General features: G+C 35.1%; 3 protein-coding genes across 3 annotated transcripts; 1 reads left to right on the forward strand and 2 right to left on the reverse strand.

Moving 5' to 3' along the window:
- Nucleotides 1–9,237: 9,237 nt before the first annotated feature.
- Nucleotides 9,238–9,837, reverse strand: LOC150034410 (uncharacterized). Its single transcript, XM_090316715.1, has one exon. It carries the CDS (start codon nt 9,835–9,837, stop codon nt 9,238–9,240), a length of 600 nt encoding a protein of 199 aa, XP_090172841.1.
- A 7,242-nt stretch (nt 9,838–17,079) lies between these two features.
- SR45A (RNA-binding (RRM/RBD/RNP motifs) family protein) lies at nt 17,080–20,259 on the forward strand. Its single transcript, XM_039038589.2, has 6 exons — nt 17,080–17,250; nt 18,118–18,209; nt 18,316–18,424; nt 18,571–18,720; nt 19,155–19,218; nt 19,297–20,259. Exons 2-6 carry the CDS (start codon nt 18,118–18,120, stop codon nt 19,959–19,961), a joined length of 1,080 nt encoding a protein of 359 aa, XP_038894517.1. The 5' UTR covers nt 17,080–17,250; the 3' UTR covers nt 19,962–20,259.
- Nucleotides 20,260–21,203: 944 nt separating this feature from the next.
- PHT4;3 (phosphate transporter 4;3) lies at nt 21,204–25,558 on the reverse strand. Its single transcript, XM_039039695.2, has 8 exons — nt 25,046–25,558; nt 24,370–24,596; nt 23,858–24,221; nt 23,467–23,511; nt 23,233–23,379; nt 21,973–22,110; nt 21,844–21,877; nt 21,204–21,689 (listed from the first exon to the last, which is right to left on the reverse strand). Exons 1-8 carry the CDS (start codon nt 25,496–25,498, stop codon nt 21,505–21,507), a joined length of 1,593 nt encoding a protein of 530 aa, XP_038895623.1. The 5' UTR covers nt 25,499–25,558; the 3' UTR covers nt 21,204–21,504.
- Nucleotides 25,559–26,008: the final 450 nt, after the last annotated feature.

The following is a 26,008-nucleotide window of genomic DNA, read 5'->3' on the forward strand; positions in this document are numbered from 1 at the left end:
GCATTTTGTGTGAGCATAAAGATGATGGTAATAGAGAAAACTCTTTTTCCATCTTGTGAACCATGCAAATGAATTTCCATTTTCATTTTAAAACAAAAAATGATTTCAAATCATTTTAATTCAAATTTTGATTTTCTTAAATTAATTTAATATCAAATATTAAATTAATTTGTTTCACAATAATCATTTTTATATATTTAAATATTTATACTCTTGTTCCGTTTAATTTGAACGTTTCAAATTGATTTCTCAAGCTACCCTAAAGCTTATCCATTTACGAGCTAGTAGGGGGACCTTGTGAACCTAGACTCCAACGATTCGAGATTAATCGGCTAAACTCATTAGTCTGATCTGACCCCCATTCGTTAACTAATGGGAAACTCCACTATTGCCCATAATTGAACTTCCCTCACTGTAGATATATTATGTCCTCTTAATAACCTTAATCAGTAATTCAATCATTCACAGGTTGTTCATAATCACAGCTAGGTCAAAATACTGTTTTACCCTTGTAACTACATCTCGTTCCTTAAGTACCTACTGATCCTCTAATGAACAATTCTAATTCATAATCTTTATGAATCAAATCCTTTCTCTATCATGAGAAGGCAGAGTCTCGATTGTTCAAGACCTGGAGTCAGTACTTAAGAGAACAACCTATCTGCTAACCCTAAATAGGGTAGGAGTGAATTCCATCTTGCAAGGCTATGTTCCCAGCTATTCATCTGGTCTTATCCTCAAAATAATAAGCTTATTGAGTAGTGTTGTTGGACTACTCTCACCGTTTGCAGATCAAAGGATAATCCCAAACAAACAAGAGTTCATAGCTAGCTCAGGATTAAGATCGAGTTAACCTAGGTTATATAATAAATGAAATAGTCAGTTTTAACAGTAGACGGTTATTATAAAGAAAAGTGACTATTTTCGTGGTCCACTCTATATGAAAACTCATTGCGTAAGATGTCCTCGTTCTCATGTCTCAACATGAACGATTTGTGGATCACATCGTTTATAGCACCTTACAACTTCTTGTAACAACTACAGAGTGAGCCGCATCCAATAGTGTTACCAGGATGAGATATCCAATTTCATCCATATATTTATTAGGCCATTTAGGCTATATACTGTCAGCTCGATCTTGTTTATGTCACTACATAAAGTTACAGCATTCAGACTATAGCCAATGATGCGTTTATTGGATTTTCATAATAAGATGCAAAATTAACAAGTCATTGTTATTGATAAAATAAAATGCATAACACGAACTGCGAGTTCTAGGACATTCCCAGCAACCCATTCATCTCTGCCACATTGAAGTGGACCATTATGTTAAGCACGTGTTCATGAATAGAGGTATCTTCCTCCATTTTGGAGTTGAAGATGTATTTCAGAGCCTCGTGCTTGAGCTGTCCAGACGGTTGTTCGAACATCCCCTGTAGAGACTCCATGATCTCACGTGCTGAGACCAGGGGCTCATGCTTATTGGCCTACTCATCGCTAAGACAGGCAAAGATATAGGTTCGGGCCTTCTCGTTCGCCCGTGTCCAACGCTCGTACGCCTCTCGAACATTTCGAGCGGCGTTAGAAGCTGGAATAGAAGGACGCTCCTCCATAAGGGCAAACATGAGATTCTCAATGATTAGTATAGCCGTGATCATATGTTTCCCACTAGCATAATTGTTGCCAGTTAACTTATCGGCGCTAAGCAAAGCAATTATGGCTGTAGCCATTTTAAAACCATTGCTGAAAAACGAACAAACTTTTACAAGTCTTTTGCTAAACCACGTTTTAACACCAATTAGTTTTAGCAAAATAATTACCAAGTACCCTAAGTGATAAAGATTTCTATTTCGCAATGATGCCCCAGCGAGGCAAAACAAACATCACCGGTGGGGTGATCAGATGCCCTTTCACTAGGTTGAGACACTCCATCAGGCAGAACCAACTCTTCGAACTGAACCTAACAACCACTATTTGTTCGGTTCATAACTGTTAACCCTTAACAATTTTGCGTAAGTGTAACCCCTCATTTTCGGCCCTAGAGTCCCGTTCTAATGCACCTACCGTAGGGAAAAAGCATATTAGGACCAGAGACTAAGTAACCTTATCCTATACAGAAGATAAAAAAAAACGTGCAAAACTGTCATCCTATAGGGGACACTCCTAGGGTGCCTTAAGGTGATGCACAAAAACTTTATCCAACTTAACGAGAGAGACCGTGGGATATGCTGTCGTACGTCTCGCTCCCATTTACAATGAACATTCTCTCCATCCACCTTGATATTGACCTACCCAAACACCATCTTTTAAGGGGACACACCTAGGGTGCCACGAGGTCGAGGATAATCAGGTGTGGACAATAAAAGGAGAAATGCGAGAGGTTGAAATGAAGCATCAGATGCCTCAAGTACCTCTCATTGAATATTCTACCTAAGGGTTCATTAACCTAGACAATCTGGCTACTGATTTTAGTCTAAGTCAGTTTAATCCGCTAAAAAACAACTCTTGTCTTTGAAATTAAACAAGTTCAAGTAGTCACATTAAACTCTTTAATGGATTATCCTTAACCTTGCATGCATGCATCAAATCTATCTAATTCACCTTTCCAGGTAGGTTCCCAGGTAGGGGTGTTCTGTTTCCATTGCCTTAAATACCCCAACCTAGATAGAACCCGTCTTAGACAAAAGGTCCCTTATAGAAAGATTTGCTACACTTTGAAACCTTTTATTAGTCAATTTAATCCTATTAAACTGATTAAAAGATTAAAGCCTAAGGTTGCTAATCACATTAGAACCGTGATCTTAGGTCTATCTCATCCAAGTTTTAAAACACTTTTAAAACCATGATTTAAACCTAAGTTAGCATCCATGTCTTCCTTATAGATTTTAGTTCTAATTTGCTTATAACCATTATAAAAGAAACAACTAAAACCACATTGCCACATAACTAGGTATTTATAACTTTTATAAATTTAACCTATGTGCCATGCTTCATGCAATGTCCGTTCATTACTATACATAACTTTTACATACAAGTAACGAACCAAGCACACATGCTTTCCATACCCCTTATACTATAACACTTATAATATAAAGATGATGCATGCCAATACTTTATTCATGCATAAATATGACTTTTATATTATATGATGAATGAACATGCTCTTACATAATTTAAATCATGCTTCTCTAAATCATAACACTTATAATAAAGAGATGATGCATGACTAATACATAACCTAAAGTGGGATTTCTTCTATATGACATACCATACGACTTATTAATAAACATACATCCTATGCACATTCACAAAGATTAATGGATCGGGATGAACAACCAAAAAAACCAAAAATAAAAATTCTATCTATTACATTTCCATCAAGCAAACCGGTTCATAGGCGAACTGGGTTTTGAACCATCGGGTAAAGCTCCCCATCGTTTAGTAAACGTGGTTAGGTATACGATCGTTTAGCTACGATCGAGTACCAGTAACTATGCGATGAAGCATGAGGTACCTGATCATTTAGCGCACAAGACAAAAACACGTGAGTTCTAAACGATCGTTTATACGACAACGTAACTGAGAAGTTCGATCGTCTAGACGATCACTCAACAAGCACTTAAGTAAACGATTTACTCCGTAGTCGTATAGTCAGTAACTAAGCAATGAAGCTTGCTGAGCTACACGACGTCTAGTGCGCACGCATAAACCAGCTCCCGAGTATTCGATATTCTACGATCATCTACCCCATCGCTTAGACGACCCGACCAACGTTTGGTCATCTTCATCCTCGAAGAATAGCAACCCTTGCAACGAAGCTTCTTCATAAACGACTCACAAACTCAAGCTCTTTGAAATTACAGACTCGATAGAAGATAATATGCCCAAAATGCAAAAGCCCTTACAATTAAATTCAAATGTAAAAGAATTTAAACAATCCGAGGCTTCATCCCAAGAACTCCATTAGTCCTACATCGACAAACAATTTAACACTTAAACATAGAGCAGACATGCTTTTACCCATTTAGAAAGTAAATGTAATTCTTTGCATCAATGAATTTGGAATATCAGAAACTAACTCTGATACCAATTGAAGAAACTCTTATACAAGAGTACCTCTGAGCGGAAGCGGATTGTTCTAAATACATTGGGAAAGAATTACCGCATTTACAATCCAATAGACAAGTTATGCAACATACAATAAATTATTGGCATGCTTTGAACAATTAAACAATAAGAGAACGAAATACGTACCAGTTGAAGAACTCTTCTTCAGAAAAATCTCGTTCTCTCCAAGGAATGCTCCTCTCACTCTCACTGGGAAAGTCCAAGCCAATCGTTCACCAAAACACCTGATCGTCTACTCACGAACGACCTTTATATGAACACAGCAATGGGGATGACACCACTATTGGGATTGGTATACTAATTCTTCCGGAGTCTCGTTGTTTGTAATGGTACACATTGTTTGATGAATAAAATAAATGTTATTTAATTCTGACATTTACTTATATCTAATAAACAAATCTCCTTGGTTATCTTATGTGAACTTAAGCATGTATATGTGATATACAAGTGGATCATGACTTAAGTGATAACCTAAATAGGTCTGTAGTATAAGGATTAAGGCTGGATACCTGATCCTTGTGACACTACGGATACGACCCCCTTTGTAGAGGTTTGCAAGTGTTGTAAACTACTATGGATAGTAGATTCTAACCATTCATGTGGAGACGTGCGAGTGAGGGTGTCCTATACAAAGAGTTTGTATAAGACCCGGACCACGAGATGACTAGACTCTGTATATAACGCTGTTGATACCAGAGACTTACATCTCATCTAAACGACCATAGGTGACACGATCTCAATCCTGAGTGTTTTGGGAACTCCCGCCTTTGAGGGCGGTCCTTTGATTAGTATGGGTGAGAGTGTCTAGATTGCCAACTCAACATGCCTACCTTTTTTAGGACTTGTCTGATCTGGGAGCTGGGAACTCAATCCACAAGATGGATTTTACTCATTTCCCGAAGTAGGGATAAGTAGAAAGATTACTCCTTTAAGGGTTGATTTCGAGGCTTGAACATAGTGGTCACAACTTCTCTTTGGAAGAGATGACTCAGTCTTAGTAGGACTATCTTATGTTCATTAGAGGGATCAGTGGTACGTAAGAAGTTAGATGTAACTACATGGATATGACGGTTATTGGCCCAGCTGTACTTACGAGTGACCTGTGAAGGGCTGTCGTACTTCTGATTAGTTAAGATGGACACATAATATATCTGTGGTAAGGAGAGTTCAGCTGTCGGTCTTTAGTGGAGTGCCTGACAGTTAACAGATGGTGGATCCCGTGACTAAAGAGTTTAGTCAGTTATTCACGTACCATTGGAGCTTCAAGCTACAGGTCCATAAGGTCCCTTTGGTAGCTCAATGGATTCAGTTGAGGATCAGTTCTTGGTGTTGATTTGAAATGTTAAAATTGACAAGAGGTAATTCGTTTATATATGATATGATCGGTATAATGTATGAGATACATTTATCGGATGATTAATGTAAATGAAATTTACATTAAGTACCATGGAATAGAAAAAGAACTATGGTTCATATGTTTTATGAGATGAAATATTAAAACTATAGGTTATAAATATAGTATGATAAGTTGGTTATCATTTATATTTATAATAATATTATTATTGGATAATTAATTCTTTTTCTCTAATAACCAATTGAGTGGGAGGTTATTGGTGGTTCATGGTAATCGTGAGATAAAAGGAAAATTATTTTCCTAATTTTAGTAATGTTGAATGTTGAATTTGTGAATTTTCTCTTAAAAAAGAATCTCGCAGAAGTTGTCAAGTAAATAAGATTTACTAAGTGACAACTTGATAAACGATCGTGTAATGTTTTGTAAGCGACAAACACGGAACTAAGCGATGAGCTAAACAATCGCTTAGCTTTTGCTAGATGATCGTTTAGCTTTTGCTAGACGATCATTTAGCTTTTACTAGACGATTATTTAGCTTTTGTTAAACGATTGGGCATCGACCTATATGATAGGTTTTTTTCTTCTCCCACTTGCTCAATTGTTTACACGATTGTAGTTTCCTCTGTCTTCTGCTTCAAACCAAGTCCACACAGAGCCCACCCTCTGGATTCTCACACCGAGAATACCAAGGTAGCCTTCTTGGTGGTGTCATACTCAACTCGACAATGTTGATGTTATGTGGAGGTTGTTCATGTTGTTGGGGTGCTCATGACCGAGGCGATCGCTAAGTTCGAGTGCGAGGTGTTCGTGCTGTGTAACGGTCATGTTGTTCGAGCGTTCGTGAGTAAAGAGCGTGGATATGAGTCTACAAACGTGCGTAGAGATTTCTCCTTCATTTCTTGTTGTATCATGCTGTAATTTTTGTAATGAATGCATAACCATTTGTTTCTGTTTTGACTATAATTGTAATCTTCATACATGATTGTAATTTGGAATGATCTTTTCTGCTGCTCATGGAAATCCTCGAGATCGATTTCCTTTACACTGGATAGACGATCTATATTTAATCTAAGTGCCGATGATGATAGTGCCAAAAATGGTAATAGGTCGAATAATGATGGGGGTAGTTCTGAAAGTGAAAGTGACGGTGATGATCATCGTGGAGATGACAATGATGAATATGGAAGGGTGGAAGAAGGGACATACACACTTAGTGATGATATGTTCCATGATGTGGTAGGGGACGAACGCGATGAGGACGAGTTGAACCCCCTGATGTCCATCTTGCGGACTCCCGTAGAGAGTGATTTATAGATGAGGAGTGTTCTGAGTATGCTGCTCGCAGGGAAGGAGCCAATCCCGGTGATTCTATTTATTCGTACCTGCGGACCATTGAAAACTCACTATTTTTTATGGCCATATATCGAGTTTAGAAATTCGTGTATCCAATTTGGAGGAAAACATGACAAACATGAAAGGACAATTGTTGGCCATCCTGTCACTATTGTAGTCTATGTGCAAGGTTTACATTTACTATCATTTTATGCCTTTACGTGTTTACTTTTTACATGTTCGTGAACTCATCATTTTACTTTACTAATTGAAGGGTTCCACGGTGAATGAGGAGATGACAAGGTCACCCATCCCATTTGAGATCCCGATACCAATAATGTGACTGCCTTTGATACTCTCGCCCCCCTGTAGAGCCTCAAAATACCACCACTTCACCTACTCTCATCCTTCCTTTAGAGCCCGATACCACAACAATATCACCAACTGACATCGAACCTATAAAGGCTGACGTCCCACAAATAGATCCCGACATGTATGCCTTACTCACCATGACACATACAGAGGCCGACATGTCTAACATCCTAGAGGTCGACACTTCTGGGATTGTTACGACCACAGAAGGAGTTACACTAGTGAGTAATTTATTGATCAGTAATCTTTGTTTATATTTTTTATATTTCTTGATGAGTAACTTTTTGTTATCTGTTTATGTAGGAATCTCGAAGAACTACTCGTAAGAGGAAAGCTATTGATAAATATACACCTTCAGCTCAAGTAAAGAAGAAAAGTGTGGTTAAGCAACCTCTCCCAGGTGTAGCTACATCACTATCCAGAGCGATTGTCACATACAACGTAGCACATGATGTTCCACACAATATCATTCCAGAAATGATGGGTTGGATCTCAAACGAGAATACCGACAACGAGGTTCGAGAGAACTCCTTTAAACCACTTGCCAAACAATTCTTCAAGGAATTGATTTCCCCAGTTTGTGGGTCGAGTGCAATGTAAGTTTCCTAGTCTTGACTTCTTTACAGTTGGATATCTTGTACTTTTATTGACATAGTAATTTTTTGTACATACCATAAATACTTTATTTTATTTTATGAAAGAAAATTTTTATACCCGGCCTGACATGTGCATGCACAAGTTCACCATCTTGCCAATTGGTGTAATAGTAAATTTTGATATATTTTGTTGTGCAAAGTCATTTTACTATGGTATATTTCGTTATTTAACTTCTCGTTTTATTTGGAAGAGTCACCTTAATGCTTGTGGTGGGGTATTTAAACGAATAAAGAATAAGACACTTCTGGAGGCTGCCCTAGCATGGGAGGATGAAAACACGTACAAGGACTACATCATCGGTAAATTTGATGTTAAATGGGCAAATATGGATTTCGTTTATACGACAATGAATATCAGTGAGCACTGGATGGTCCTTGCAATGGACATTAACAGAGGCCACATATTCGTGTTCGATTCACTTCCGTCATACACACCAATGACAAAGCTGGTGAATTGGCTAGAGTCATTGACTGTCACGGTACCATCTCTATTTCACCACTGTAACGTGGATCGTTCAAAGCCGGACCTATCCACAGCTCGTTGGAAAATCTCGGGACCTATGAACGGCGACGTACAACACTGGTCGCTTGATTTTGGCATCTTTGCAAAAAAATTACTAGAACACCTGCTGACTGGTGTTGATCCGTCCGTAATCACTCAGGAGAAGATGAGTGAATATATGATGCAATTAGCGTGTCAATCATGGGAGAACACTCCATATTTTTTATGTGTATAGAACATGTATTTTTTGTGTATGTAAAAACATGTATTTTTTATGTATGTAAAACATGTATTTTTTATGTATGTAAAACATGTATAAAATAATGTTATCAAAGTTCAAAGTTCAATATTATACCTTTTATCAAAACATGTATAATGGAGCTACTGCTCTATTCATTATATCAATGGTATATAAAACATTATATCAAAGTTCAAGGTTCAATTTGAGAGAGCGAGATTTTGAGAGAGAGTGATATTTTAAGAGAGAGCGAGATTGAGAGAGTATGAAGTATGTTATTGTTTTTTGTTACAAGTACGAAGATTCAGAGAGCAAGAATGAGAGAGTATGAAGATTGCTATTATAGAAATACTCCAGCTTGTTATTGTTTTTTTGTTTACAAGATGAAAGTATGAAGTATGAAGTGTTACAAAATGAAAGTATGAAGTATGACGTGTTACAAGTATGAATTATGAAAAAGTATGAAGTATGTTACAAGTATGAAAAAGTATGAAGTATGTTACAAGTATGAAAAAGTATGAAGTATGTTACAAGTATGAAAAAGTATGAAGTATGTTCTAAGTTTGAAAAAGTATGAAGTATGTTACAAGTATAAAGTATGAAAAATTGATCAATGGTATTTATAATAAATGAAATGTTACTAGTTAGTTATAAACTAAACTAGATGAGAGGTGTTTGTGTCACAGTTTTTAGCATTTTCAGCACGTCGTACGATTATAAGCGGTTCGTTACAATTTTGGCGGTTATGCCCATAATTCCCACACCGACCACATTTCATTTGTTTGTGAAATTCTCCTTTGGATGGTATTCTTCTCACTCTCCGTCGACTAACTTGTGGCACGTACTTCGGAGGAAGGATATTATTTTCTACATATCCAAAAGGTCTCTTCCATTCAGATATGTGGCCAAGTGGATTTATAGGCTCCGCATACGCAGTCATTAGAGAGTCCACTATATAAAATCGACTGCAAAGACTCTGGATGGGTATATTTCGTTCCTTGGCAGCAACAATTGCATGCAAACACAAGATACCAACTGAGTCTAATTCCTTACATGTGCATTCCTTCATGTGAAGATTGACAATACTGTCCAATCGATTATCTCGCACGTGAACCTGATAACAATCAATAGGCTCAACCCAATATCGTCTGCCCTTATCGGCCTCACTTGCCAATTGGGTTTCATAGTTGTCAAAGTGCAATGTCGTTCGAGATGTCCAGTAATTCCTCTGTTCGTAGAACCACGATTGAAGCATTCCTTTAACATGTTCAATCAAGCATACTATGGGCAATAGTCGATACTCTTTAGCTAACGAATTGAAACACTATGCATTGTTGGATGTCATGTTATCATATCTTTGTTCTATTTGATAAACCCGTGTCCACCTTTGAAGGCCAATGTCTTCCAGATATTTTGTGACAACATCGTTTCGAAAACTACGGAGTTCGTCCCATTTTGTCTAGAACTCTATTATACAAAATGCCCTTGATGCATCTCTAAATATCCCAACAACCATGCTATCCTTAAAGTTTGTAACAAGATTTTGTTCTATGTGCCATGTGCACAATCCATGAAATGTTGTGAGAAAAAATGAATGAATAACATTGTTGATAGATACCATTCGATAGTGCGACCCATCAACATTTATCACATGCCGACAGCTTGCGAAACCTCTAATACAAGACCCTAATGCCATAAACATATACTTGAAATGTATCTCATCTTCAAGTTCGATCTCAAAGACTGTACCCGAATTCTCTATTTTTAACACTTCTCTATAAGCATGTAGTATGGAGTATGAGTATTCTGGAGTACCTTTAGTGAGATTATACACGACTTCCTTTGCACGCCACACTTTATCATAATTTATGTTCATGCCATAATCTCTCCTCATATCCTCAACGATATGACAAGGTTTATAAATATGTCATATTCCCATGAACTTATCTTTAATCAACTGATAACAACCGTAGCAGTTGCTTGTCAATGGTCGTGATTCATAATTCCAATGGAACTGTGTGCGAACTGCAGTACTTTGTGATCTTTAATATATCAGACTCTTCCATTTTCACTGCACGAATGCTCCACTTACATGTCTCTCCAATACATTTGATAGTGAACAGATTTGGTTGACTTTCTGACCCTAAATTCAAATTTTTTATTGATGGACAGAATAGATAATCTCATTTTCAAGTCCTTTTTGCTCTAAAATAGTTGACCAATTTCAACGTCCTCTGTCCTAGATGAAGAGGTACCAGGCATAATCAACTATGCCCTATGACTTGAAAACACAGATGGTGGAACCACTGAAGCTACTGTAGAACGATGCATATCTCCATGATCACGATCCATTTCATTAAATCATGTTGGTTGCTCATTAACATCCACTAAAGAACCACAACTTTGCTCTGGATGACCACAATCCATATAATTGAATCTAGATGGTCTCTCATTACCAACAACTGAAGTACCGCCCAATTCTGAAATCAATCTTATTGGATTAGTGCGGTCGTTGTCTAGTGATAATGCTGATGGTACAACGTTGGTAGACAATGGAATAGCATCCCCTTCCTGACAAAACTGATATGATTCCTCTATTGTCTGTCCACAGTCGTATCATCATAACTCACATTTCTAAACCCCGTTCTAATATTTTCGTTCTCATTCGATTTCAGCATTACAGATGTTGGCTTTTTGGCCCTTAATCTCAAATTAATCAATCAATGTTTTGATGATAACAAACTCAATTTTTAATTACTGAAAATCTTAGTGTTTTAATATGTCCATAGAGTATAACCTGAAACAACGATTCCAACACTTCTTGAATCACTCAAATCGGAGCTAAAACGAAGACGATATGATCGAAACAAGTCTATAGAGAAAATACCGTGGTGGATGACGTGACATAACCATACCATTTGCATGTAGACATGTGGCAGCATATTGGTTGAATGGCGGATCATTAAGAGATTAACATATGATGAACATTTGTTTTTTTTGGATTGATTTAAAATAAAAAAACGAAATTTAAAAGAAATTTAAAAGAAAAATAAATTTAATATTATTTTATGTTTGTATCTAACGGCTAGTTTTTTACACATGGTATATTTTTTATTTTTGGATTGACTTTAAAAAGAATGAATTTAAAAAGAAAATGAATTAAAAGAAAAATGAATTTAATATTATTTTATGTTTGTGTCTAACGGCTAGTTTTTTACACATTATATATTTTTTATTTTTTGTTAATTTTAAAAAGAAAATGAATTTCAAAAGAAAATGAATTTAATATTATATTTTGTTTGTATTCAACGACTAGTTTAGTTTAAAATCTCCACCATTGATTTTTCTTTTCCAAAATCCAATGGTCCAAATTAATTGTGTTTCTAAAAAAATTTCCATCTCTATATAAACCATCTTCTTCTCCAAATTTTAAACCAACAAATTTTACATTTCATAATCCTCCAAAACTCAAAAGTTCCATTGTTGCTCTCTCTAAGTTCACAATTTTTTAATTTTTTTCATCTTATTCTTGAGAGAGTGTTATTGTATTGTGAGGATAAATTTGTTGAGTGCTTAAACTTGTAAATACACTCTAGTGAGAGTTGTATTGTATTCTTAAAAAATTCCAACATTTGTAACGGTTTGATCCTAAACCGTGGAAAGGATCGGGTTTGCTCTTGAACCCATAAAAGGAGCGGTGGTGTAACGGTTGGGCTCTAATCCGTGGAAAGAGTCGGAAAGATTTTTCAAATTCTCAAGATGCGCTTGGGGAGTGGAGTAGGTCGAGTTTGACCGAACCACTATAAAAATTACAGTGTCTTCTTCTCTAACTCTTTCCTTTTTATTTTTGCAATTAATTTAAGCAATTTATTGTATGTTTTAGTTTGTTCTTATTTATTTGCTAAAATTTGATAGAATTAAATTATCACATTTTTGTCCTCTTATTTGTTGCATAAATTGAAATTTTCTTATTATTTATAAAAAGTGTATTAATTAGTTTAATTGGGTTATTTAAAAAAAAAGTTTAATTAAACCTATTCATCCCTCTAGGGTTGCCATATCGATCCAACAACAGATAACTGAAGTCTACTAAGGTCTTCTCGGAAAAGAAGGAAGCGAACATCATCATCATTCCTTATGTATTTTGGAGGAGCTTCATATTCAAGCTTATATTTAACTTTCAGTATAAGATCAAACTCTGAAGAACTGACATTTGTAACCCTGTAAATGTGAAATTTAAGTTCTTCATACTTCAATGAAGCAGGCACAATGATTCCTATCAACTGTCCCCCAATATATGAACTTTCATTCTCATCCCAATCACCTCCATATCGAATAAGTAGACACTTTTCCGTTATCCTATAAAGCAAGAGAACATTTGTCATTAAGTTTTACAAGCAATTGAAGTGTAATCTTAATCTCGCTATCTCTCTTAATCTCGCCATCTCTTAATCTTGCTTTCTCTCTTACTCTTGCTCTTTCTCACTCTCGTTCTATCTCTCACTCTTTCTCTCCCAATATAAAATTTCATAATGTTAACTTTCCAGAAATAACATAGCAAAAATAATTAAACAGATTCAAAATAATGAAACTTCTTTCTGAAAAACTTGTTCCTTTATGAAAAAACCTCGTCTTGGAAATCCTTGTTCGAAAAATCTCCATTCAACAAAACACCATAAAAAAAGTAGAGAAGTAATCACCATTGAAATGAAGTTTAGAGTTTAAAGAAATCACCATTGTATTGTGTTTAGGTATTATTGATTTGAGGCTTTCGTCGTGAAAATTGTCAAATCATTCATACATTGACGAGCAATCACATTAAATCAGTGAATTTCAAACGAGAGCGAGAGTGTTCAATCAAACGAGAGTGAGACTTATCTCGTGAGGCTGGTGTAAGGGCAATTTACATAATTTGGTATGGCGATGATGTCAGTAGATGGTCAATTGACGTTATTTTTAAAAATGGGTCATCCATACAAATTTTCCAATATAACTAGAGTTCGAGAAAGAAGGAAGAAAATGAAATATTAAAGAAAAAAATATGTAAAGAGTTATAATTTTTCTTTTTCCAATTTTAGAAAACCATGTTTTGAAAAATCACATGAGATAATATTTTGACCCAAATTTTAAGGTCAAATTATCAAATAATCCCACCGATCTTTTTACCATGCACTCCAACTACACATTTGAATAAATTAAAAATATATTTATATTTCAAAGGTAAATAAAAATAAGCGTTTGTCATGTGATAAATTATAATTGATAACTAAATGGACTAAAAAAGCATGGTGGCAACCCACCAATTTGTTTCTTCCATATTTGGTGCAGAGATGTTCATGAGACATGAAGAAGAAGGGGATAGCTTCCTAACCACCTCATTCATTTCCCATCTTACTAGATATATTTATGGTTGGATTGCTATTCAAACTTAATTTGTGATTGTTGTAGTTTTTAGAGTAATCAAGGCAACTGTGCTTTTAAAATAATCATTTGCAATGTGAAGTAAATTAGTGTTAGGTAAACTTAAACATGAAAAAATTAGTTTGTAAATAAATATTAACTTGTTTGTTTTTGATATCTAACTAAAATTTATCTACTATTAAAATCTGCATTTTTGTTTATACTTTTTAATGTTGTAAATGATTGTTTAAAATGTCGGATAACTTATTTTTAAAAAGTTGATATTTTAATATTGTAAAGTTGATATCTATAAATAGTCTTACAAACCAACTTAGGTGACTAAGATTTTGTTTGAGATTACTATAGTTTTTAAAATAATTGCTGTTAACTATGCTTTTAAAAATATCATCTGTGAAATAAATTAGAATGGTGTTTGATAAATTTAATTTTTAATTAAAATATTAGTTACGTATTTAATAAATTAATATTTAATTTGTGTAGATTTACTTATATGAATAAAAAAGGCCCATTATTTTCGTTATTTTCATTTCGATAGTTGATGATGGTTTTTTATAATATGTATTTTTAAAAATTTTATAAATTTTGAATTTTAACTAATTTTGTTTAATCTAAAATATCGATAAAAGTTTGAGAACAAATAATCATTATAAAAATTGAATTGATGTGACAAAATATATTAATTTAGAATGATATTATTATAATATATTTATTTAAATGATTAACAAAGTAACGAAACTTTTTAGAAAAGTTGAATCTAAAATTTCTACTATTAACTTTTACACATTAGTTAAAATTTAAAATGATCATGTTAGATCAATTAATAATTTGATTTATCAAACAAGATAGGTGGTTAAGATTTTATTACAAGGGATTGCAAATACAATCACAAATGAAGCCTAAGTGGAAAAAGAAAAATGTGACACAAAGTTGAAGAATCAAATTTATAGTTCAATCAAGAAATTATGTCGAAAATCACTCTGTATAAATACATAAAAGACAAAGAAAATTGTCAGAAATAGTAAGTTTAAGCTTTCACCTTACAAAACTAGCATCTTTTTTAGAACTTAGAATAGTTTTTTTCGGTCCATTTCAGGTGAGATCTACCACGAGATTTTAGTTAAAAAAATCAATTTTTTTTCCAATTTATCGATTGTTTGGGCTTTCTCAGTACATCCCGCCAAATTATACACTGAAGTTTGAGTAAGAAATGCAAAAAAATCCAAAAATTATGTAATTTTCCTTAATCTTTCTAAAGCTAAAAAAATCACAGTAATTGATAAATTATCAATATATTAATTTAGAAATAATATAAATTGGAGGTAAGATTTGCAATATTTTATATAAGATTTGAGAAATATTGTAAGAGAAAATTTGGGAAGAGGTAACTAACACCGAGATTCTATATATTTAAGTTTTCTCGTTGGAATCTCAGGCAAGATTAACATTGAGATTATAAGTATATACCAAATAATAATAATAATATTATTATTATTTTGTAAAATTTGATATTTTCCAAAATTTAAAAATGTCGAACCAATTCGAAAAATGTAATTTGAAAATATATAATATATGATATAAGGGTGGGAAGATTACATAAAATAAATTAGCAAATGTTGGTGTAATCAAGCGAGATGTATCTAGAAAACCCAAAACAATCTACAACTTAGGAAAAGTTGATTTTTTAACTAAATCTTTGAGGTCGATCTTGCCCGAGATTAATCGGGAAAAACTATTCTTACGAGTTTTAAAAAAACGATGCTAGTTTTGTAAGGTGAAAACTTAAGCGTCTGACAATTTCCTGATAACATGTCATTTTCGAGAGATCAAGAGTTTGATCCTTATCCTTGCAGTTATTATACTAAAAAAAACAAAATTTTCCACTCGATAACTTTATTTTTCTGGAAATCTTTCTCATTTAAGGCTTCCAAAGTTACTAAAAAAGAAAAAAACGAATATGAATTTATATTCCTAAACTTTGGATTTTATCGTTTAAAATTTTAAATTAATAATTGTAATAATATAAATACTAACTATTATAATTGTTATCCAAAACATGAGATAGACTATAATAGTCCACTCCACTAACTTCAAAGTTGACCCAAACACCATTTAGCCTGTTTTGTTTCACAAGTTTTCCATTTGATTTCATATAGACATTCAATATCATCGTTTGTTTAACAAAATTTCGTAACATCGGCAACTTTAAACCCCATCTGACATGTGTTTTTTAATATTCAACAAAATGGTTGGATTTTTAGATAAATAGTAAAAATATAGCACAATTAATTAAATAAACCAATATAAATTATTTATTACTATTACTATTACTATTACTATTAGTTTATTATTAATTATAAATATATTACTTGTACTTAATAAATTTCATTTAATACATTTACAATTAATATTTTATACTATCTTAATCATGTAATATAAAATACTTTTATTAATTATAATATTATAATTATATCCATTGAGTTATTTTTAGTAATAAATTTAAATAATTTATTTATGTTTAACAAATATTTAATATAAAATTATTCATTTATTTTTTATTTTAATTAATTAAATAACTAATTAATATAATAATCAAATAAAGAATGCTAAATTATTTGATGATTACATTAATTGCTCATTACCTTTAATTAAATAATTATTTAATTTTGATTTTTATATACAAAATAGTATATTTGAATTATCATGCACATCTAAACACATTGATTAATTATTCAAGATATTTAAAACCTAAACACTCAAATTTTAAATATTCAATATCTATATCCATAAACAATATAAGTGATGCAAATGAAATTTACAAAAAAAATCCAATACTTTTGTGTTGGATAAATATTTATATATTTTTTTTCCAATTTTCCAGACCGTTGGATTATCTCTTCCCTCTGTAATCCTGACACGAGGTTGATTCCCACGAAAACATTGTACACTATACAAGTATTCCACGATTTGAAAAAGCCAATGACGGAAGCGAAAAATTTAAAATTGCATTCTATTGTGATTTGGAGTCCGATGCTCTAGAAACTTCTCTCCCCTCGAGGATATATATAGTGGTTAGCTTTGATACCCAAAATCTCTTCTAACGCGTCTTACATCTATTATCGAGCCTGAGAGCTAGCGATTATTGCCGCGAATCTCCGTTCTGTAGGTCGCTGTGATTGAGTGAGAGTCGAGAAGAACGCGCGGGTTACCTTTAGCTTTGATTTGGGTTCTGTCTTTGCTGATTTGTACGGTAAGATCTCTCTCTGTCTTTCATTTGATGATTTTTTCATGTCCTTTTGTTGCCTGAGATGAAAAGGTGGGGTTCTGATCTGCATTTGCATTCGATTCTGCTTTCGATGATTTTTACGGGAAGAATTAGGTCTGGTTAGTTTCTTCGATTGTTTCTTCTGTGATGAGAATATGCGTATGATACCAATGGAGTATTTTCTGTAATTTTCTTGGAAGTTTTAGGGGAAATTTGAAATCTGCATGACTTTTCGTTGTCTGAGATGATATTTTCAGGGTTCTGATCGACACGTGCGTTTGATTCTGCTCTCTATGATGTTTATGGCAAGAATTATTTTGTGGTTGTCAAGCCGATTGTTTTTACCCTATGATTAGTATATTAATAGGATGCAAATGGAGTATTTTCTATAATTTTCTTGGTAATTTGTTAAATTAGAGTATGATCGGAGAAGATGGTATTAACTATATTTCTTTTCACTGGAAGTCATGGGTCGGTTGAATTGCAAATTTGGTTCCTATGGGATAAAAGTTAGAATTTAGCCCATATGGTTTATAATTAGAATCTAGTCCGAACACTCATAAAAGAAAAAAAAAAACTATCTATGAGGTTTTATCACATCATTAGAACCAAATTCTAGCTTTTAGACTAAACTCTAACTTGATCAAATTTGCAATTTGACATTTCCTTTATTTTATTTTTATTTGCCTGGGTTCTGATGAATACTCAATTGACAGTTCCTTGTGCTGTTGTGTTCGAGATGATATTCATGCTTAATAATACTATTATCATTACGGTCTTCGTTGACTCTTGTGCTTTTCTTTTGTAAAACACCGTTGAATTTAGTTTTTTTCTTGTCTGGTCTGGTTGTAGATGTCGTGCTCCCGAAGGTCTAGGTATTCCCGCTCCCCATCATACAAACGATCGGTCTCAAGGTCCCTGTCGAGGTCAAGGAGCCGTTCAAGGTACTTCTTGTCAGGAACCATTTGCTTGCTCGGTTTTCCAACCTTCTCTAAATGTTATGTGTGATTCATTTATTCTTATTTTGTGGATTCTTAATTCGTTTTTCAGGAGCCCTTCAAGTGATGTTGAAAATCCTGGGAACAATTTGTACGTCACTGGGTTGTCACCTAGAATAACTAGACGAGAACTCGAGAAGCATTTTTCTGCTGAGGGAACAGTATGTTCTTGTTCTCCTTTTCTTTTCCTTCAAACTTTTTTTTTCTTGGTTTGTATTCTTAGTGCCCGTGTATATATTGTCTTTTGTGTTAGCGATTTAAATTATGGACTATTCTCAGTTCATGTATGGATGTTTTTATCCTCCAGGTGCTAGATGTTCATCTTGTGACCGATCCATTAACTAGAGAATCTCGTGGATTTGGATTCATTACCATGTCTAGTAATGATGAGGCTGATAATTGCATCAAATATCTAAATCGATCTGTACTTGAAGGTCGTATAATTACTGTGGAGAAGGTAAAAAAAAATTGAACCAAGTATTTCTTTCATAGACTTGTGGTGTCCCCAATTATTACTGTTGTTTTGTTCTGTAATCTCAAATATTTACGGCATCTCTGGATGGTTTGTTGTTAGATATTTGAGTTTTTTTGCTTCTGTGCACTTGAAGTTTTTTTGGCAGCAGGTTAGCTGTGTGTAGCAGCTCTTCATCAAACTCAAAACTACAACTAAACAAACAAACCAAACGCATGAAGTCTCAGAACATTGGGGTTGTATGCCCTGCATTTCTCTCTATTTCTGCCAATTGAATTATATGTTATTCTAGTATTTTAGCTTTTTTCTTGTCGTTCTAATGCTGGCTCTGGACACTGTGACTTGCACCTCTTCTGGTACTTCTCTTGGATGGATGATTGAGTTGTTGTCTCATTCTTTTATCTTTAATTGTTTGGCAGGCTCGAAGACGGAGAGGTAGAACTCCAACTCCGGGAAGATATCTTGGACTTAGAACAGTTCATGGTGAGATTTTAATATAATGTTTGACTTATTGCTGTCAAATATCTTGATGTTTCCGTCTAATCCTCACCATTCTAACAGTGAGGCGTAGGTCGCGTAGCTACTCTTCTCGGCGTTCTCCTAGCTACTCTCCATATAGGAGAAGCTCTAGCCGCTCTACTGATTATTCATCGAACCGTAGCAGGAGTAGATCCCATTCCGTTGACCGGCACCGTAGATCATATGGTTCCTCATACAACTATCGATCATACTCTTATAGCCGGCGAAGATATGATTCTCCAGACTGTAGACGTCATAAGTCATACTCTCGATCCCGCTCACCGTATCGTAGAAGGCATCGTGACAGGTCATACTCACCATATGATGATTATTCCCCTGATCCTTACTACAGAAGGCACAGGTATCGGTCAGTTTCCCGAAGCCTTTCACCAAAGGCAAGGATTTCTAGTAGACATTATTCCCGAAGTTACTCTCCTGAGCCTAGGAGAAGAACGTTGAGGAGGAGTTACTCTCGCAGCCTTTCTTGGGAATCAAGGAGAAGTTATTCACGAAGTATTTCCCCTGAACGAAGCAGGAGATCATGGAGCAGCTATTCATACAGTGTTTCTCCTGAACGAAGCAGGAGCTCAAGGAGTCGATCTCGTAGCAATACCTCAAGACGACATAGCTACAAGCTTTATGAGAGCCGACGCAGGAGTCGATCGAGAAGTCGAAGTGTGACTTCAAGGTCTGTTAGTCCTGCTTGATTCACTGTTTGGAATTTTTTATGGGAATCAATCAGCTGCAGTTCAGTCATTCTTTTGTAAACGACTATGTAAAAACTGTCTCCGGCACTGCGGTGCCTTCGTTGTGGGGTAAATACCTTTCCGTTTATGAGGGAAAAGTATGCCAGCGGGGATATTGGCTCTCTAACCATCTTGAAGGAGCTGTTAAGTTCTTAATAGGGGTGAAAAGTTCGGTTTAATTTGTAATTTTGATTCGGACTCACTTGGGTTGGAAGTTGTGATTGTGACTATCTTATATGAATTTTTAAGATTCCGAACATCTATGGTTGGAGGTCTGGTTAACCTCAATTTGGAATTTTGTTTTTCTGTAATAGCAGGTTGTCCTGTCCTGACCTTAGCTTTTTAGGGGTTTATTTAAAAGATTGAGCTTAGCTATGTAAACCATAATTCATCCGACATTCTGACCACCGAGTATTGTAGGTACTCAGCGATTGTCATTTGGTATAAAGCGGTATAAAGAGGTTCAAGGATAAAAGACATCCGAAAATAACATGGTTTGTAAAGATGTAGACGTAAATGAAGGGAATAAATTATGGTTTATTTACTTTATAAGTAACCTTATATGATTTTAGTTATATAAAAAAAAAAGCATTGATTTCAATTAAATAGTAAAAAGAAGTAAATTTTTATTAAGCATAAAAAATATGAATGTAGGAAAAGAGAGGACAAAAAGAAAAAAAAGGGAGAACACTATGATACTTTAAAAATAGAAGTTAACAATAATTACTTGAATCATGTTTTAAAATCATGTTATGTAAAATAATGAATGAATACTTAAAATATTATTAGTTAATTAATTAATAACTTTTGTAAATAAGTAATTACATCCCTTTAATAAATTTTTATGTGTAAAAATAGATTGAGTAAATATTTTAATAGATCATTACTAATGTTCAAAATAAAACTATAGATAAAATGAGAAGTGGACAAAATTGAAAACCCCGTCTTAAAAGGGAAGAAAAGATGATATATAAGAATGGGTTATTACCAGATAATGTATTAAAATTAACTGTGTAACAAATATAGATCTAAGCTTACATGCATTAATTTCCATCCAACGAAACCTTCAATCAAACTATCCCTAATCTGAATTTTGTATACATCACTTTCATGTTCGAATAAACGCAGTTAGAAATATTCATTATTACTTGGTTTCTCCCGAGTATTTTGCATATTCTTAAACGAATGGACAGAGTCAGTTACTAATATTCAAAGCCAGCGTGAAACTTCTATGCTATTTCCTACATCGGTGGGAAATTGTGTTATCTATAACAATCTTTCACAGAACCAAGCTCCTCTAATCAAAGGAGATAATCCTAGATAAAGCATTGTTACAATTTACAATCTCCACTTCACTTGGCTCGTTGGTGACTACAAAAATTGTATGATTGTCCGAGAAGAAAAGATGGGCTATACACGTAGAAATTTAGGACACTAACCTAGAGGCTGATGTGATGCTTCGGTTTTCCATCCCACCACAATTGTGCAAACAGAGTCCAGTATGCTAACCAGTTTCTTCAAAATTTACCCTCTTGCCCGTAGAGAAGAGGATGTAGAAAAGCGCAGCCATGAAATAGAGGCAAGAGGTTAGCAACAGAAATCCTTGGAAAGAGCCCACAAGTTCCACGAAAAAACCAACCCCAACTGTTCCAACAATAGCAGCAAATGTCCCAGCAGTGTTAGACATACCTGAAATACAATTCGGTGTCAATTTTGGATCCAGTAGTAAGCAATAAGCAAGGCAATTGTCTAGAAAAGGCACTGAAATAGGCAAATAAGACTTTGATTCAATGGAGAAATTATCTGGTTATATATGACGAAGTAAGTTCAAATAGTAACATACCGTGAAGCACACCGGAATATTGTGGAGCAATCTCCTGTTAAGCAGAGAAATGGAGGTAAAAGTTTAATTATAAATTGGAGGTTAATTAGAAATCTCACAGATTTGATTGTTTAGGGTCAGATTGCCCACCTGAAGGTTCACGAGGAAACCCGAGTGACTGAAAGATTTCAGCCCAACTGCCAAAGTCAGCCATGCGGATGCAAGTGATGCACTTCTGGCTGAAGCGAGGCCAATCAGAGCAATCCCAGGGCCAATGAAACCTATTGACTGGGGTAGGGAAAAAGCATGAATATGAAATTTTAGTGGCTGAAATTAAAAGAGGCAATTGAGGACAAATGGAGAAGTGGGGAGGGGAAATGAAGGCAACAGAGGCAAATAGAAGAGAAGGTGCTACTAGACTGTTTTTTCAGTTTCCATACTATCGTTTGATTGAAAACTGAACACTTCTGTTCTTACTGAGGTGAATCACAATTTTATACAACAAGCAACTGTTATATCGATAACAATTGAAATAAACACCAAAGGGGTGTTTGGTGGCCCGTAATGAGATGAGATTGTAATGTAATATAATAAAAAACTCATGTTTGGATTGAGCGTTTTGGGCCCGATTTGTAATACAAAACTTATTATGTTCCCACAGTTTTTAATCCAACTTTTTTTTTTTTTAATGTTTTTACACTTCACGATCTCATTTCATTCCGTCTTCGATTACTCACACTTTCCAACACTCTTCTGATTTCAGTAATCCTGATTATATTCCAGTTCTCCAAACAGTCTCTAACATCCAATATCCCAAAACCTGACCAACAAATTTCCATGCTGGATGGAAAAATATATTTTATCGAGGTAAATTTTGTGTAGTAAAGTCTGTCTTCAGGCTTGTGAGTCTCCCATTTGTTATGTTTTATAACGAACTTATTTGGATCATGAGGAAGGTAGAACAAATCTGTTTGCTTCAAGTCTTTTGCTAATCAAGAAGGGGAATGGAAACCACTAAATCCTGGTTTATATATATATGTGATAAGCCTAGAGTCCTAATTTGCATCTAGGAAATCGAACTTATTGAGAAAATTAAGATCTGAAAGGGTAGCAATAACTTACTACAACACGATATCACAAAAGAACAAGAAGTAGCTATCAAAATGCACCCAAGACTCTACTAAGTACCAAGTATTTCCTAAATGACTGGCAATTAAAAGGTACAGAAACGATGTAAAGCTAGCTTCTTAGGAAGCCAAAGCAAAGTGCTGCTTGCGTACATCATTCCAATTCTCGGTAAAATATTTCATTTTTAACTGAAACTATTTATCTTTTTTCTGAAAACAGACAGGTTGCTAGGGGTTACAATTTAATGAAAGTTGCTTGTATAGAAAAATAGAAAATGTTCACCTGCATAATCTTTCGAGTCAAAGTAACAGATGTACCACTTCGTATTAACCCATCTGACCACAATCCACCAAAATATCCCATCAGTGCCATCACACCCCATGGAACAGCACTAAACCATGCTGCTTGTCTGAGGTCAACATGGTACACCTGTTATGGAAAAACACTGATGATTCAAGAAATTCACAGAGAACTTGATATGTAGAACTTATAACAAGTTAGGTTATAGTTCCTCACTGAGTTGAAGTAGATAGGCATCCAAGAAAGAATCACGAAGAATCCCTGCAGGAAAAGAAATGACGTTAAAGTAAAAGTAGCACATAAGTTACATGTCCCAATGCCTAAACACTTGGTTTGCAATACACATAGAAATTATATGAAGATCATAAAAGTGTAGGGAGGTGGCATAAGTTTACTCTAATCAGGTATGGGTGTGTGGTATATAATAATAGAAATAATAATCATAAAAAACTAAAGATGTATCTATTGTAGCTAAGATGGACTTATCCATCTCTGTTATGTACAAGCCACATAAAAAGTTGGCTACTAGATCAGCCAATATTTTCAGTAAAAGCACAGCAGATGGGATCCTGGGTATTAAATGGACGGAAATGAGTTTGAGCAGTACCCAACTATGCATAGCATTTGCAACGATAAGAGACCATGTTGGCATTTTAGATAGTAGACGCTTGAAAGGAGGAATCACAGTTGTCTTGGGTACGTTCTCCACCACTAAAGGTTGTTGCCTCTTGTTCAGCACATATTCCAATTCGTATTTGGATATCTGAAGATTCCGATCAGGAGTACTGGATATTGCAGACAACCATACCAAAACCCATAAAAACCCTGACAACCCAAAAATGACAAATGGTCCAAATATACCAGCTTGAGACATTAGGATTGGAGAGAGCATGAGCCCTATTGCACTTCCTAACTGAAATCCAGCCATTGCTATGCCAACAGCCCTGGCTCGTTCTGTTGGAGGAAACCATCTACACAAGAAAGAAAAGAGTTTATACCATAATTTGGTTCTCGATCATCTTAAATTACAAATTAGGAAGCTGATATTCAAATAATTCATTGCTGGCCTAAACTCCATTGTTAGTTTAAAGTAAGCAGAAAGTTCAGAATCATTATTACCTAACAACCATGTTGTTCATACAAGGTAGGGCCACACCTTCAGCAATGCCGAGCAAAGCACGCATGGCAAGAAGTGCCCATAACGAAGTTTCAGCGGCCCAAGGAGTCAAAAATGTGGCCAGTGACCACAAAGCCACCCCCCAGGCCATGATCATCTTACCACCGTAGTAGTCCACCAGCGCTCCGCCAGCTATTGGTGAAACAAAATAACCCCAAAGGAACGATGACTGCATGAAGTCCGATCGTTAAAGAATTGCAGGTGATAACACTATTCTAATCATATACTCGCGATTCTAACAATCTAAGTGATGGCTATCCTGTTAGACTCCTATTAGAGCAAACTGGAGTCTAATGTAGAGATAAAAATCTCGTACTTACTGAGAAGCAAATCATAAATCAAGAAACGTAAAAGATCGACCAGCTAATGGTTAATTAGCGACGGCTGAGAAATTGTCATTAAATATCATATCAAGAAGCACAGTAGATGGAGAAATGCGCAATAGAATGTTGTTTCCGTTGATTCTGAATCATGAATAGAAGGAGAAATGTGCAAAACAATGACTATTTCTTTCAATTATATATCTTACACCTAGTGAACCATCTCGCGGAAATGAAAACAGAGGAAGAAAACAGAAACGGTTCTGCAGGAAAATCAATTATCGAGAAAAACAGCTACCTGAACTATGCCGGCGAACGATCGACTCCAGCCATTGGATAAAGACAACGGAACAATTGCAACCGACATCACAACCCGATCAGCGTTACAAAGCGCGAGAGCCAAAGCAAGCATGGCCACTACCTTAACCCTCTCAGACGTGATAAACTCGAAGAAACTCGGCGCCTCGATATCCTTATCGTCAGCAAACGAACCGAACTGAGCATCGTTCGAGGAAACACCGATTCGAGATGGAATAACGAATCCAGAAACCGGTGAAGAACCATTCCGAAGTCCGAAAACGGGGACATATCCCGTCGACGAGAGGCTTCCAGTACAATTTCCACTGGTCAATTGGAGAGAGCTTGAAGGCAATTTGAATTTCGCCGGTGCAGGTTTGATTGGCTTAAGGCTCCGGTCATCGGAGAAGCGCCGGCAGCGTACCGGCATGCTAAGAGCGATTGCAGAGTTCATAGTGATCGAGAGACGGAACTGATACTGAGACTAGCCCCGATACTGAGTTGGAGGGCGGACTCCGCTTGGTATTTGCAGTGATTACCGAAAATACCCCTCTAATGTTTCAGACTTATGTGGTAAGTATTGTAAATAAGTGGATTATTGAGGGGTGTAAGACTGAACATATGTATTTCTATAGTATATTCTATCATATTGACCTTGACGGCTGCCCTTGGTAGTTGGTTGATGTGTCGTCGAGGAAATGTAAATTCCACCTAAATTACATATCTAGTCACTTTTTTATCCCCTTTTCTCTTTAATATTTTATTTTCAATATTTTTATTTTAGCCAAATCGAGTATATCTCACAAACGAGTGTGTTAATACCTATAGGGTATGTGATCCGAATTCTAACTAATTTTCTTTAATATTAATTGGGGGTGAAGGGATTTGAATAATGAATCCGTTGTTCCTTAGTATATGCAGACGTCAGTTGAGGTAAATTCTTGTTGGTTAACTAAAAAGTTTA

Source organism: Benincasa hispida, chromosome 8 (genome assembly GCF_027475165.1).
Source record: "Benincasa hispida cultivar pf3 chromosome 8, pf3_genome.v1.1, whole genome shotgun sequence".
In the NCBI taxonomy this organism is placed as follows: Eukaryota; Viridiplantae; Streptophyta; class Magnoliopsida; order Cucurbitales; family Cucurbitaceae; genus Benincasa; species Benincasa hispida.

What these genes read in the sequence shown, in the direction of transcription:
- LOC150034410 (XM_090316715.1), bottom strand. Translation starts at nt 9,837, where the DNA reads ATGCTTCAATCGTGGTTCTACGAACAGAGGAATTACTGGACATCTCGA.
- SR45A (XM_039038589.2), top strand. Translation starts at nt 18,118, where the DNA reads ATGTCGTGCTCCCGAAGGTCTAGGTATTCCCGCTCCCCATCATACAAA. An exon ending in ATTTTTCTGCTGAGGGAACA is followed by an intron (nt 18,425 to 18,570) that starts GTATGTTCTTGT and finishes TTTATCCTCCAG; the next exon opens with GTGCTAGATGTTCATCTTGT. An exon ending in TGGACTTAGAACAGTTCATG is followed by an intron (nt 19,219 to 19,296) that starts GTGAGATTTTAA and finishes CCATTCTAACAG; the next exon opens with TGAGGCGTAGGTCGCGTAGC.